General features: G+C 49.0%; 1 protein-coding gene across 8 annotated transcripts in view; it reads left to right on the top strand.

The window, feature by feature from the left end:
• WNT5B (Wnt family member 5B) overlaps positions 1 to 13,193 on the top strand; it is a 97,870-nt gene extending 84,677 nt beyond the window's left edge. For all 8 annotated transcript variants that reach the window (XM_070620371.1, XM_070620367.1, XM_070620369.1 and 5 more), the window contains 4 exons: positions 69 to 220; positions 1,421 to 1,668; positions 6,281 to 6,573; positions 11,802 to 13,193. In XM_070620371.1, coding sequence (XP_070476472.1) covers positions 144 to 220; positions 1,421 to 1,668; positions 6,281 to 6,573; positions 11,802 to 12,260 — 1,077 coding nt within the window. In that variant the 5' untranslated portion in view covers positions 69 to 143 and the 3' untranslated portion in view covers positions 12,261 to 13,193. The remainder of the gene's footprint in view (positions 1 to 68; positions 221 to 1,420; positions 1,669 to 6,280; positions 6,574 to 11,801) is intronic.
• The last annotated feature ends 1,193 nt before the right edge of the window (positions 13,194 to 14,386 follow it).

Raw genomic sequence — 14,386 nt, 5'->3', positions numbered from 1 at the left:
TCTCTCTTGGTCACCCCTTATCTGCTGCATTTCCACACTGATTCTCCCTGCACTTCTATTTTCTCCAGGGAGCCCTGTTTTGGAAGCCGTTCATCCCCGGGGTCTTCCGTTCCCCAGGGCCCTGGGGAGGGCTGAGGCCGACCATGCCCAGCCTGCTGCTGCTCGCCGCCGCCCTGCTCTCCAGCTGGGCTCAGCTTCCGGCCGAAGCCAGCTCCTGGTGGTGAGTGAGAGGGGCTGCAGTCCTCCTGTCCAACCTGCGCCTCCTTTGGTAATTGAAATGTGGAGAAGCGGTCACTCCTTTATTCAGAGGAATCCTAAGGACCTCTTTCATCCCCGGGAAAATAGGACAGCTCTTTTTCTCTCTGAAGCCCCCAGAGGTAAAGCTTCCCCGAGGATACAGGATTCGTTCGTTTGGCTTCTTCTCTGATTCTGTCCGTGTTCTGCTTTTCCTAGGCCTTCCTCCATCCTCATGGGTTGTTAGAAATAGCTCTTTTGTTGCTATTGGATCAATAAGAATACTGATATCCTTTTGTTTTTTGCTGGTAGGGGCAAGGAAAGTAGAATTCCTATTAGAAGTCTGAAGACCAGATGAGGGATTTTCAGGATCGTGCATGGCTTTCTTTTATGTTTCTAAGACTGTCATTGCCAAGTCAACGTGGAAATGGCTGGCGCTCACCACCTGTTTTGCATGGTCTGTGCCCTGCTCACATTTTTACTCAGATGGCAACTCTACAGCCTTCTTCTCTAACTTGCCATTTTATTATATTTGCTAGATGATGAGCAAAGGGAGAAGCCCTGAACTGATAAAGAGTGGGCTAGGGGATGTGTGGGCAAGATACGGAAGTGAAAACATTTAGAAGATATTGAGATGTATGTAAATTGAACTGTATTTTAAAGGCGTAAGGGGAGTTGTGTCTAAAGGAATTGATTGCTTTCCACCACCTGTCCTGCCCTCGGGCCAAAGTGAACTGACCCCTCCTACTGCTGGAATAAGGCCTGCGCTCTCCTGGGGAGGTTTGCTGTTTCTGCCCTCGGCCTCAAATGAATATCCTGCTCTATCTATCGCCTTCTCTGCCTGCCCCCCATTCCTTAAGACCCAGTTCACACTCTGGCCATCTCCTTAAAAAAGCTTCGCCTCAGCTGTAAGAGCCTTTTCCCTTTCTGATCACTGTGGATCCAGAAGCTCAAGTCTGTCTTAGGCATTTGACATCTCACATGTCATCTGTGTTCATGCCTCAGTTTCCCTACAATGCCCTTTGAAGGCAGGGACTGTTTTTAATAATTTTCCTTTCCAAGCCCTTAGTACAGGGCCTTCTACATAGAAAGCACTGGGTAAATGTGTCGAATGCGTGACTAACAGCTGCACACAGGCGTCTGCTCACTCCTTGGCCTTTTTCCTCTTTCTGGATTGTTGCTGTAGGTCGTTAGCTATGAACCCGGTGCAGAGACCCGAGATGTTTATCATCGGTGCCCAGCCTGTGTGCAGCCAGCTTCCTGGGCTCTCCCCTGGCCAGAGAAAGTTGTGCCAATTGTACCAGGAGCACATGGCCTACATAGGGGAGGGAGCCAAGACGGGCATCAAGGAGTGCCAGTACCAGTTCCGGCAAAGGCGGTGGAACTGCAGCACTGTGGACAACACGTCTGTCTTTGGGAGAGTCATGCAGATAGGTAAGAGGCCAGCAAGACAGGGCTTGGCAAAAGGAACCGTGCTCACCTGGCCTGGGTGCAGGGACACTCTCTCAGGACTGGGACAGGGAGAGCCTGTGCGAGTGTCCCAGTGGGTTCTCTCGAGCCTTGGAAGTGGTGTGCGAGGAGAGAGGGAGATGCATACAGGAAGCAGAGTCTTAGATAACGTGTGAACCGCACAACCGGGCGCTCAGCTGGCTCCTTGCCTCCAGCTCGAGCTGTGTAGGGCACCCTGCATGTGACTCATTCGGGCTGGGCTCGGAACATCTGAGCTGCGTTAGAGTGGAATAGGAAACCCTCCCACCACTACTACCCTTCGTCTCTTTTGAGAGCCTTGGGCAGAGAACCGAAAATTGCAGCCCTGAGTAGGATTTTTGCCTCTTCCCCTTGGACCCTGAGAGAGGGAGAAACTTTGGGCCAAATTGGTGATAGCTGTCATTAACCCAACCCTGATCCAGTCCTGGCTTTTTCATTTGAAAGGGGATGTGTGTGAAAGTGGGGGAAGGGTCAGACTGGAGAAGAAAGCCTCTTCCCAAATTCTAGTCCTTTCCCCTCTCGCACTCCTCGTCTAGGATTCTTTGGCTACCCTCTTGCTTAGATGGAGGTGTGATCTGGGGTCTAATTGTTTTGGGTCCTTTTGAAATGCAATCCTTGCCTCCCTGGCAAGAAATTGAGAAATCCGGCCCCATTCTACTGGGTCTTATTCCCAGGGCCATAAAAGGAAGGTGTTAGAGCACTGTATTCCCTGTCTCACATTCTCCCAGAACAGCTTCCCCTCCAAAGGCGGCACTCTGTGGTTATCTAAGGCTGGGGCTTTCCCAAAGTACGATGTAGCTGGGGGTGTGGGGGACTTGGAGATCCCGCGCCCCTCTGTTATGCAGGACACTTGGGTGGCCCCTCCCTGGCCCTGCCCCCTACTGAGAAGCAGCACCAGGGGAAAGGACGCAGAACCTCACTTCTCGTCCTTCCTTCAGTGCCAACTCAAGGTCCATTAAAGGAATGCTCATTCTTCCTGGGCAACTTCCCAAAAGGATGGACTTGGGGATTCCGTGGGATTTGTTCATAATTTATCAATTCTTCTCTGATATACTTAGTATCTGTCTTCCTCATAAAAGTCTTGGTCAGCAGCACTCCCTGCCCTGGGTTTCAGGTGAGGAAACGAGGGTGGCCCAGCTGTAGACACAGGCATCTCCCAGTCGCTTTAAGGGAACTACTATGTATTTGGGACCTTATGTATGCCTGATGTTGGCTAGATCCTTTTCATGTGTTATTTTGTTTGAGTGAAGACCAAAAGGTGAGGCTTTCCTTTAGGAAAGAGAGGGGTGGTTGGGGCAGAAACTTGCTGGGTACAGATTTGCCTGGTGGAGTGGCTTGTGGGAGAGATCCCACCAGTCTCCCTGTACCCTATTCTGTTACAGATGCAACCCTTCTCCTTGCCTTATTTCCACCGTTCCATTTTGTAGCTTCCCTGCAGGCTATGCTACCTGGGAAGCTGTCCTCCATTCCTCCCCCTGGGCCCAGCTGGCTCCTGGTGAGTCCTCTCACTGCTATCTTGCGTATGACTTCTGGAAGATTCCTTCCTTCTTTGAAGCTGCCGCCAAAGTCCACCACCAGAGGGCAGCAGAGCCGGTTAGAGGGAGCCATTGGCACTTCACCCAGCCTGGGCCCAGGGGAACATGGGGGCACCTTCCTGGTAGTTGGGCTACCATGGAACAGAAGGCATGAGATTGTCCTGCTGTCTCCTTGTAGGGGAAGCTGCAAGATCTCTCGCATAGCTCCATGGCTGCTGGTTTATTAGCCTGTATCCTTGAGATGGTTTGAATTTCCACTCTGAATTGTTTCCCGTATAAAGAAGCCCCCTGCATTGCTTATCCATTCCAAAACCCTGAGTTGTCTCTTGCTTGCTGAGAACAGCACTAGTATTCTGTACCAGAGACCCAGATGCTGCCTCGGCAAGGCAGAGCTGCTTGCATGCCTTGCCTGGTGATGCCCGCAACCCACAGAGGCAGACAGAGTGACTAAGAGGCAGCTAATTCACGTGAGGACAGACTGGATCCCAACAACGGTGAGAGGCTAGGACCATAGGGCATATAACGTCTGCAATATTATGCTCAGCTCCAGGAACATTATTTTAAGAGGCAATTCTGAGGGGTGCTTCAGCTCTGAAAAGCATGTTTGCTAAAGAATGGTAGAAGAAATCAGACATATGAAGCTCGGAAAAGAGAAAACAGAAAAGGTATATTAGTTGTTTTCAAATACTGAAGGGCTCTCAGATGGCAAAGGGATGAGACAGCATGGCTCCAGCGGGCGGAGTCAGAGGAAGGTATATTTCAGCTTAAAATAAAGGCAATTAGAGTCATTTAAAAAAAGGTGGAATGGTACCCCAACCTGATCTCTGAGGAATGTTGTAAAAGGACTGCTGACAGTGGCTGGAATGTAGATCTAGGCTGCAGCTTCAGAGGCTCCTTCCTGTCCCAGGATGCCAGGTCATGAGTCCCTGAGTCCTCCTCCCTAAGAGCCTCTTGGCCATCTTGCCCTCTCGGGAGCTCACACCCATCATCTGGCTCTTGACCTGACAGATCCCTGGTCTCTAGCTGTGGTTCAGCACTGGCTCAAATGTCCGTCCTGATGGCTGAATCATGAGTGTGACTTCCTGCGTCACCTGGGTTTTTCTTGTGCTGCTTCTAGTCCACATCTGACCAGAAGCTGACCCCTGGTTAACTGAGAAAAGCTGACTTGCCCAGTGTGGTCTGGTTGTAGATGTCGCTGTGTCGCACCTAGATAATCAAAAAGTAGGTAAGGTGGGAGATCTCTCTAGACCTATTACTGATTGCAGACTGCTTCCCTCTCCGCCTGCCAAGACAGGGTTGTGGGTGTCTACTTCTGACCATGGAGACGCAGGAGAGGAGGCCACGGGGAGCAGAAGACTCTGGCTGGTTTAGTAGCTGAGATCAGGATTGAATCTGCGTTTCCCACTAAGAACCACTCCCTTCCCTCCATACCCTAGTCCATATGAGTATTGTTTATTATTTCCTATAACAGCTTTATTGAAATATAATTCACGTGCCATACAATTCACCATTTTAAAGTGCACAGTTCGGTGTATATTCACGAGATCATGCAACCATCACCACTTTCTGGTTCCAGCACATTTTCATAACCCTATAAAGAAATTGCATACCCATTACTAGGCACTCTCCGTCTCTCCCCACTCCTCCCCACACCCTAGGCAACCACTAATCTTTCTGTCTCTATGAATTTTCATGTTATCAAAGTGATATAAACAGGATCAGACAATACGTGGCCTTTGTATTTGGTTCAATACAGATACAAAATGCTAAGTGGCTCACTGAGCATAATTATTTCAAGCTTCACCCATGTTGTAGCATGTGCCAAGACTTTACTACTTGTTATGCCTGAATAATATTCCATTGTATGGATAATACCACTTTTTATTTACCCATCCATCTGCTGATGGACAATATGGGTTGTTTCCACGTTTTGGCTATTATCAAATAATGCTCCAATAAACATTCATGTGTAAGTTTTTGTGTGGATATATGTTTTCGTTTATCTTGGATTTGTTCTTAGGAGTGGAATTGCTGGGTCATGTGGTGATTCCATGTTTAACCTTTTGAGGAGCTTCCAGACTGTTCTCTGAAGCAGCTGCACCAGTTAATGTTCTCACCAGCAGGACGTGAGGGGTCCAGTTTTTCCATATCCTTACCAACTTATCATGTACATTTTTGATTATAGCCATCCTCATGGGTGTGAGGTCGTGTCTCATTATGATTTTGCTTTGAATTTCCCTGGTGGCTCAGTAGTATTTTTTATAAACACTTTTATTGAAGTAGAACACACATCATATGAGCTTTTAAGCAGCTCACTACAGCAATAAAGAGGAACACAGTTCAGATTTTCTCCTGGAAATGATCAGGATATTCAGAGAGACCCTGCTGAGTGTCCTGTAGATGTGGTTCCCTAGTGCTCTCCAACGAGGAGGCAGCGTTCACCAGAGGGAAACAGCTTGGATGGTGCTAGACATTGTAATTCTAGCTTGCCTTCTGCTGCTGATCTCTGCCACTGTCCAGCTAGATAACGGCAGCAATAAAAAAAGACAGATGTGTGGCTCATGGAGTGGTGAGAAATCGGTGTGGTGAGGGAGATGTTTTTGCTAACATAAAGAGTCCTGCTATCGGTCCCATGATTTCTACTCACTCTCATTCTGTTTGTCCCACATGTTCCATAAATTCTTTAATGCCCACTCTTCCTTCCATCGCGGTCTGCCTCCTAGGAATCTACTGGTCATGTAAACGTCTGTGGAATGGATGTTAGTGTAGGCCAGCCCTGGAGGGAGTCATTATATGCTGTGTGTTCAGAGGGCAGAGGAGGCACATTTCAGCTCGTTATCAAGAGAAGTTTCTCCCCATTGAGGCATGGGCAGTGAAGGGAGCTCCCTCCTGACACTGTTTCCCGTCCCGGGAGAGCTACCGCCCAGCTGATGGTTCCGGGTCCAGAGGAGGCAGAGGGAAAGGAAAGGCCCTGCTACAGAGTTGACCTCCTTCTCTCCCGCCTCTCTTGCCTTCTCTTGCAGGGAGCCGAGAGACCGCCTTCACCTACGCAGTGAGTGCTGCAGGGGTGGTGAACGCCATCAGCCGGGCTTGCCGCGAGGGTGAGCTCTCCACTTGCGGCTGCAGCCGGACAGCACGGCCCAAGGATCTTCCCCGGGACTGGCTGTGGGGTGGCTGTGGGGACAATGTGGAGTATGGCTACCGCTTTGCTAAGGAGTTTGTGGATGCCCGGGAGCGGGAGAAGAACTTTGCCAAAGGGTCTGAGGAGCAGGGCCGAGTGCTCATGAACCTGCAGAACAACGAGGCGGGTCGAAGGGTAAGCTGGACCTCCCTGCACCTCCACACACACCGTAGACCGGCTGGGCTGCTCCTGGGCTGAGCCAGAGCCAGGGCCTGGCCATCAAGGAGGGGAGCTGGTCTGACCACAGAGGTTCTTACCTACAGCTGCTGCCTAGATGCCCACATTGAACTCATCGCTTTCAAAAGGCTCCATTTCCCAAGGGCACTTGTCCTTGTGCACTTGTCATTGTCTTAACCTTATTTATTTCTCCACAGGACATCTGTCCCTATAGGACTTGGGTGCAGCCTTATGATCAGAGTTCCAGACATAGGGAGTGGAGTCCTTGTCTGGACTGCTCCTCCTTTGTCATTTGGACAGACAGATGATTAGAAGTTTGGGCCATTAGACTTAGTCTAGGGTTTATGGTTTGTTGGGGGTTCAGGTAAAACCAGCGCTGACTTTTAAGAGCTGCTATCGTACGTATCCAGAAACCCAGTCCAAAAGCACATTCAAGTGCTAATGGCAAACACTTCTATGCTAGGAGTTTTAAACGTAAGTGGAAGTGTGAAAGATAACCATCTTTTGAAGGCTAAGGAGACAGTCTCACCAATCTCATGTAAGATGTGACTGTCTCTGAGCCTCCATCTCAGTAGAAACTGACATAGAGGTTTTGAGGTGAGCTAGGTTTACTGTGTGTGCAGAGCACACCTGGGCAGCAGCGTTAGCTTCCTTTCTGGTGTGCTGAGGAGCATGTGCCCTCTCTGCCTGCACCCTGCTCAGGAAGACGCCACCTCTGAGCACAGGCTCTGGCCCCCTCTTTCCTTTGCTGCCCCAGCGTGGTCTGCCTCTGCCTCAGGAAACTGGAGGGCTCCCCCAGTGCATCCAGTGTGGAGGCGAGTGTGGATGGCCATCCAGTTCCCCCTCTAGAGAAGTCTGACATCTGAGTGTTGGGTGGTGGCAAAGGGCCGGGGAACCACAGACCTCTCAGGAAACAACAGAGACTTCTTTCTGGGAATGTTGTCCACACTCAGGTCTGTGTCAAGCAGCTGGCTCGGGGGCCCAGGCAAGGTACTATAGTGAGACCAAAAACGGACTAATTAAAAAATGAGAATGGCAGTTTCTTGAGAAGAAGTAAATTCAGAAATTTGATGTTGCTTCATTACTGATTCAGTAACAGGATGTGCATCTATTTCTGAACATGTGTTTATATATCAGTTTTTTAAAAAGATTAACTCATGTTTCATGGGAGCACATTTCAAATACATGGAATTGGGAATGTCTGTTATATGAATTGGGATTGTGTGATGTTGGCTTGGTAGAACACAGCACACTTGCTTGTGTCAATCAGCATCATCAATAGTACGATGTCAAGCAGAAATTAGAATTGGGGGCCGGCCCGGTGGCGCAGCGGTTAAGTGCACATGTTCGACTTCGGCGGCCCAGGTTCGCCGGTTCGGATCCCGGGTGTGGACGTGGCACCGCTTGGCAAGCCATGCTGTGGTAGGCATCCCACATATAAAGTAGAGGAAGATGGGCATGGATGTTAGCTCAGGGCCAGTCTTCCTCAGCAAAAAGAGGAGGAGTGGCAGCAGATGTTAGCTCAGGGCTAATCTTCCTCAAAAAAAAAAAAAGAAAGAAAGAAATTAGAATTGGTCCTTTGCACAGTGTCTTTCTTACATATCTCATACTTGGAGGCTAGTTTTGTTTAGCCAGATATGAGTGTGAGTGCGTTGAGGGGTGGTGTCGATCTACGGCAGTGTTAGGAGTTCTGTGGTTTGTGTGGTGTAAACCAGGGCAAAGAGACCAGAGCCATCCTGGATTGACCTTCTACCCTGAAGGAGCTGCCTCAGTCTCCTAGGGCTTTCTCTCTATTTGCCAGTCCATTTGCCAGTCTTTGGGTGTCTAAGCATGAGGAATACAGAAAGATTGGTGGAAAAGGTTAAGATCTGCAATTTATCTCCTGAATGCCCCAATTCTATCCATTTTTCAAGATCGCAGTTCCAATACCACCTGCTCCTTAAAATCTTCCCCTCCCCCCTAATTGCAGTCTCTGCGTCTGCACTGCCCTAGAGCATTTTATACTTTCCTTACGGTGTTGCTTCCTCCACCTCGTCTTGTTGGCTGTGCGTCTTATTGGTTGTGCGTTTCTGAGGACATGGATCGCCATCTGAGCTCTTTGCAACAGCTCTCACTGTGCCTGCCATGGGTGGGTGCATGTGAACATGCAGAGGGAAGTTCCCATATTGCCTCCGAGTAAGAGTCAGGGGTCAAATTCACGGAAGGCTGTTCCCTGTCTCTGCTCCCTGTCTCTGCTCGCTGTCGTTGGGGCATTGTGGCAGATGTGGAGGTGACTAGGCATTCATCCTAATCTGGGCCTCATTTCAGTCACAGTCTTGACCCCACTTCTGCTGGCTCCTCATTTTATTGCCCTTAATTGTTTGTTTGTTTGTGCTCAGCCCTTATCTTGGCAGCACCTTCCCCTCCATCTGCCTCTCCCGCTTACCCACCCTCCCTGTCTTCCTCTGTCTGTCTCCCTGTCTCTGGCTCCCTTCCTCCAGTCTCCACACCTCTTCCATAGCCCTTTATCTCTCCCTTTGCCTCTGTCGGCTCCAGATTGGGAATTCCTGTCCCTCTCTAGTTTTTATCCTCTCTCCAAGGAACAGGGCTCTGCCATCAATCACCATCTGAGGCTAAAGGTACTCCCCACCCACCTCCTCACGCCTACGCAAGAAGTTTCTCAAGGAAGGACTAAGTAGTAGCAGGGATTGAAAATTCCCTGGACTAGTATTTTACAACTAGATTTCTTTTTTCTTTTCTCTGTTTTTTTTTCTGAGGAAGATTAGCCCTAAGCTAACATCTGCTGCCAATCCTCCTCTTTTTGCGGAGGAAGACCGGCCCTCAGCTAACATCATGCCCATCTTCCTCTACTTTATATGTGGGACGCCTGTCACAGCATGGCTTGCCAAGCAGTGCCATGTCTGCACCCAGGATCCGAACCATCGAACCCCGGGCCGTCAAAGCAGAATGTGCAAACTTAACCGCTGCCCACCGGACCGGCCCCCAGATTTCTTTTTTAAATAGAATATCTGGGATCTGATATCTTGACCACAGAGTAAATCTTGGGCATATTTACAAGGAACTTCTGGCTTTTAAGAGTCTCTAGTAACTCCGTTTTAGATACTGATGGCAAGACCCATGGGTAGATACTGCCTTGTCACTCAAGGGCTTCTAAGCATGTTCCAGATAAAAGTTGCCTAATTCTTGTGGCATTCCTGTCACTTACCAAGCTCAGTCACACCATTAGATAGATGTTGAAGATGGGCTTAGTGGGGGCTTTGCCAGGGAGCAAAATGTACAACCAGGAAAATTTTAAAAACATCTTATTGCTTTTTCAGTTAGCAGGAAAGGCCAAAAATTAGGATTTTTCCCCCTTCTCCTACAAGTGGAGCTTATATATATTATCAATAGTAAAATATTTTAAAATATGAATATTACTGTCTCTACAATGTCTTCCTTCCTAGAGGAAAGGTGGAATGAATGTCTCACTGGCGAGGGTCCGTGACCCTCTGCTTCTGGAGTTGTTTTCCTAAACTTCCTATCCTTACTCTGTGAGTCTTGCTTTGACTCCCTTTCCCCAGATCTCCCTCAGTGTTTGCTCCCAGTGGAGATGCTTATCCTGTCCCCCTTAGTCACTTAGCGGCAGGGTACACAGTTTTACGCCCTTAAAGCTTCCTCTTCCAGCAGCGCCAGATGCCTGACATCCCTCTCTAAACCAAGGACCATTTCCAGAGGAATGTCAGGCTCCAGCTCAGACCTGGGGGATTTGTGCCAGAAGGATAATTGCAGGCCCTGTCTTTGAAGTGCCTGTTGGAATGGGGTGTCGCTTCCTTTATGCTGTGGGCCTGGAGCTGCCAGCCAAGGGCTGGTGCCTTTAACCTTGGGGAGGAGCCTTCCTTCCTCCTGCCCCCCAAGCTGTGTTTAGGCTCCAAGACTGGAGGCGGAAGTGCTAGTCATTCGGACGCCCTTCTGGGTGGCCCTGGACAGGTTAGTGAGCCTCTCTAGAGCTTCAATTTCTCCACCATAAAGAAGTGGGAATAATTCCATACCAGAAAAAAATCAGGAAGAGTTTTGACCAAAGTAATGTGAGCTGATGATGGTTAAGCTCTTTCTTGCACCTGCAATGGTCTCTGCATAGTGCTGAATAAAGACACAATCTGGGGACTCTTGAAAAGAAATCTGAGAGAAGCCCTTGAAAAATGAGTCTCGACTCAGTTGGTGACAATAGCTGTAGCATAAGAAAATGTTCCGCAGCGGGCTTGCATTTTTCTCCTGCCATCTGCACTTCTGGGCCTGCTGCCAGGGTTATTTGACACAATGCATCAGTATGCTTTCACTGAAAAACACTTTGTAAGCAGCTTTCTGGTCTAATCTTGCTTTTAAATTTTGGTTTGGGATAACCCACGTTCAAATCCACGCCACGTTGTTGTGGTTCAGTGACTTCTGGGTGCATTCGTTTTCAAATGCATCACCCCACAGGCCGGCCCTGGACCTGCTCTCCTACTGCCCAGGGCCACGCCCCTCTCCCTCCACGCTCACGGCCTCTCCCAGGGGGTGTCTGGAGTGCGGGGGTGGAAGAAAGTGGTCTTGCTCACAAACGTCGTCGTGTGGTTTACGGCGAGGCTCCTGATGACTGTGAAGTTAATGAGCGAATGTTAACACAGAAGGAGGGACGTTGAATTCTTGGGGGATTTGGCCAGGCAGGGAGGGCTTCTGGCTCACCCGGCCGTGCCAGCAGTTTCTCTTATGGGCTTGTATGATGACCGAATTCTTTTTTCTGAGTTGTACTTAAATGCTAGACAGCTTTTGTTGGTTTTTATTTGTTGCTTCAGACTTTGATCACCAGAGACATGTCCTTTTTTTCCCTGATGGTAAAGATGACTCATTTATTGTAAGAAATTTCAAGTAATAAGAAATGGATAAAGTCAAAGGTGCAGGTGCTCCAGACGCCATCCTAGTAGCTGATGAGACAGGAGCATTGCCTCCCAGCGTTTTTCAATTTTTCTGTGTGGTGCTTTTTTTGTCTGCTTTCAATCTGAGCACCTGAGGATCCTGGAAAGATCTCTGTGTGCATTTGAAAAGTTATCACCCCCGCCTTACACACACCCCCTCAGCCCTCTTCTGTACTTGGCCTGGGGTGACCCTCACTACCCTCTTGACATCTTCCATCAAGATGCTCCTTCTTATTCCCTTCTTTCTCTCCTCAGGCTGTGTATAAAATGGCAGACATAGCCTGCAAATGCCACGGTGTCTCAGGGTCCTGCAGCCTCAAGACCTGCTGGCTCCAGCTGGCCGAGTTCCGCAAGGTGGGGGACCAGCTGAAGGAGAAATATGACAGCGCAGCTGCCATGCGCATCACCCGCAAAGGCAAGCTGGAGCTGGTCAACAGCCGCTTCAACCAGCCCACCCCGGAGGACCTGGTCTACGTGGACCCCAGCCCTGACTACTGCCTGCGCAACGAGACCACAGGCTCCCTGGGCACCCAGGGACGCCTCTGCAACAAGACCTCGGAGGGCATGGACGGCTGTGAGCTCATGTGCTGTGGCCGTGGCTACGACCAGTTCAAGAGCCTCCAGGTGGAGCGCTGCCACTGCAAGTTCCACTGGTGCTGCTTCGTGAAGTGCAAGAAGTGCACGGAGATTGTTGACCAGTACGTCTGCAAATAGCCAGGGAGGGTCCCACGCTCCCAGCCCTCTTCTCCACTCTGCCTCACAAAGTTTATATTATATAAATCTATATAAATCTATTTTATATTTGTATAAATAAATGGGTGGATGATAAATAATTAAAAGAAGAAAATGGAAAGGAAAAGCTTATTTAAGAGACGCTAGAGATCTTTGAGGGTTGGCTTTGCTGGTTCTCGACTCCCGGTGAGTGGGAGGAGGCTGCTCACCCTCCGGTGGGGACTCTCAGGGTGTAGGGACTTGGGAATATTCACTGTCGTCTCTCCACCATGGACTTGAGGAGAGAGATGGTGGTTAGATGGAGAAGATGACTTTGTCTGGAAGTCTGGAGTCTTTGCTGCGTAGATGCTGGCCCTCTGGAAGGTGGCAGGCACTCAGCTTAATCTGTGATGTCGTCAGGGTCTTGTCCAGAATACGGATTGGTTCTGTGAGAGGCCCAGTGCTGTCTTACCCTTTCAGCTGTGTGCATACTTGCCGAGTCCACAGTTACAGGCATGAGGAGAGGTCTGATGTCATCTCTGCCCAGTGACCACGAGGGGGCCCGCACCTCCCCAGACTCCCAGGGCTGTCTTTCCAGCAAGAATTCTTCCTCCACTGTTCACTAGCTCCTGCCACAATCCCCTCCACCATGAGGAAAGGGGGTCATTTGACCTGACGTGTCAGGAAAGACATGAACTGAATATTTGTGCCTAAGCTGCAGAAAGCCAGGTGCAAACTAGATGGAGTGAACATTGCACTGTGCTCCCTCCCAGGGAGAGGAAACTTGTGATGCTGCTGCTGTCACCTCCTGCTTCAAGGGAGGCCTCGTGAACAACAGGATGCGTAGCTAGGTCAGGCTCGGCTGGCCTGGTGCGGTCTCTTCATCTCTCACCCAGATGTACAGCTTCTCTCTGACATTAAATCCCTTTCGGTGAAGGTTCTCTCCCTTTCCTTATTTGGACACGCAGTTATCTTTCGTGAGTCTCCTTTTATTTTTGGTCTTGTCCTTAGAACCCTGCTACACGGTGCACACATGGAAGAAGGGAAGGAATTGAGACTTTAGAGCTCAATTTGAGACAGGGGCAGAAGAATATTATGCGAATTAAGTAAGATAGTGCATTTAAGCACTGTCGCCAAGGGCTAGCACAAAGTTAAATACTCAATAAGTGGTAGCTATTAATATTACTATTACGAACAAAAGAATTCAGGGATGGAGTTTAAACCTCCCCTTTCCCATCTTCCTCCATTTTACAGCCCCTGAGTTAACCCTGGTTCGTTCACTGGGTCCTGGGTGAAGCACCGGCTATGGGAATGCTCTCTGCAGGTGTTTATATTGCCATCTCCAGTGTTGGACTCCAGTACGTGGGGCCGGGAGAGCAAGTAAGGCAGAGCTCGGGGATCCAAGAAGGGAGATGTTATATCCTAGAAAGGGAGGAAGGAGTTACTGGGAGAGACATTGATCCAGGCTGCACTGGAGTGACTAGCCCGCAGGTGAGCCAGGAACCACATAAAGACACCAGTTGTATTCTAGAAAAGTGTATTTCTGGGGAAGTAATGGAATTAAGGAATTAACTTGGGTTACAATGAACAAATGATACTGCAAAACAATCTAAAAGAGATTCTGCCTGAGGGTGCCCATGGCCGTGTATACCGCTTGTATCTTTAGTACCTAAAGAACCTTCTGACTTAATGTCAAAGAACGTCAGTCCTAGGGTTATTTTACCAGTAACTTCCTCACATTATTACTCAGATTCCTTTGGCTGACACTTTCAAGACGAGTGGTCCATGAAAGAAAGTGATTGTAGTCAACTGGCCTACAAAAGATCAAAACCATGTCCTCGGCTTCTTGAGTTGGCATTTAACCAAATAAACTAACTGGTCACACAGATAAATAATGATAATAAGGGTTTTGAAACACTGTCTGGCATTATTGCTCTTTCCTATCTTACTATTATAGAGCCTGGAGAGTTAGATCAGGTGCTCGGAGTATTTAAGAGCTGAAATCCAGTTCATCCTTAGAATCTTCAGGAAGTTAGTTGAGAGTGGCTTGTCCACAATCCCAGAAAGTGACTTCCATGTTCATGAAGGGAGATGGATCATCCTATTATGTGGAGGTTTTCCTGCAGAGT

Source organism: Equus przewalskii, chromosome 5, assembly GCF_037783145.1.
Source record: "Equus przewalskii isolate Varuska chromosome 5, EquPr2, whole genome shotgun sequence".
Taxonomy (NCBI): domain Eukaryota; kingdom Metazoa; phylum Chordata; class Mammalia; order Perissodactyla; family Equidae; genus Equus; species Equus przewalskii.
The sequence above is the reverse complement of the archived record's forward strand: the minus strand, read 5'-3'. Positions and strand labels throughout refer to the sequence as shown.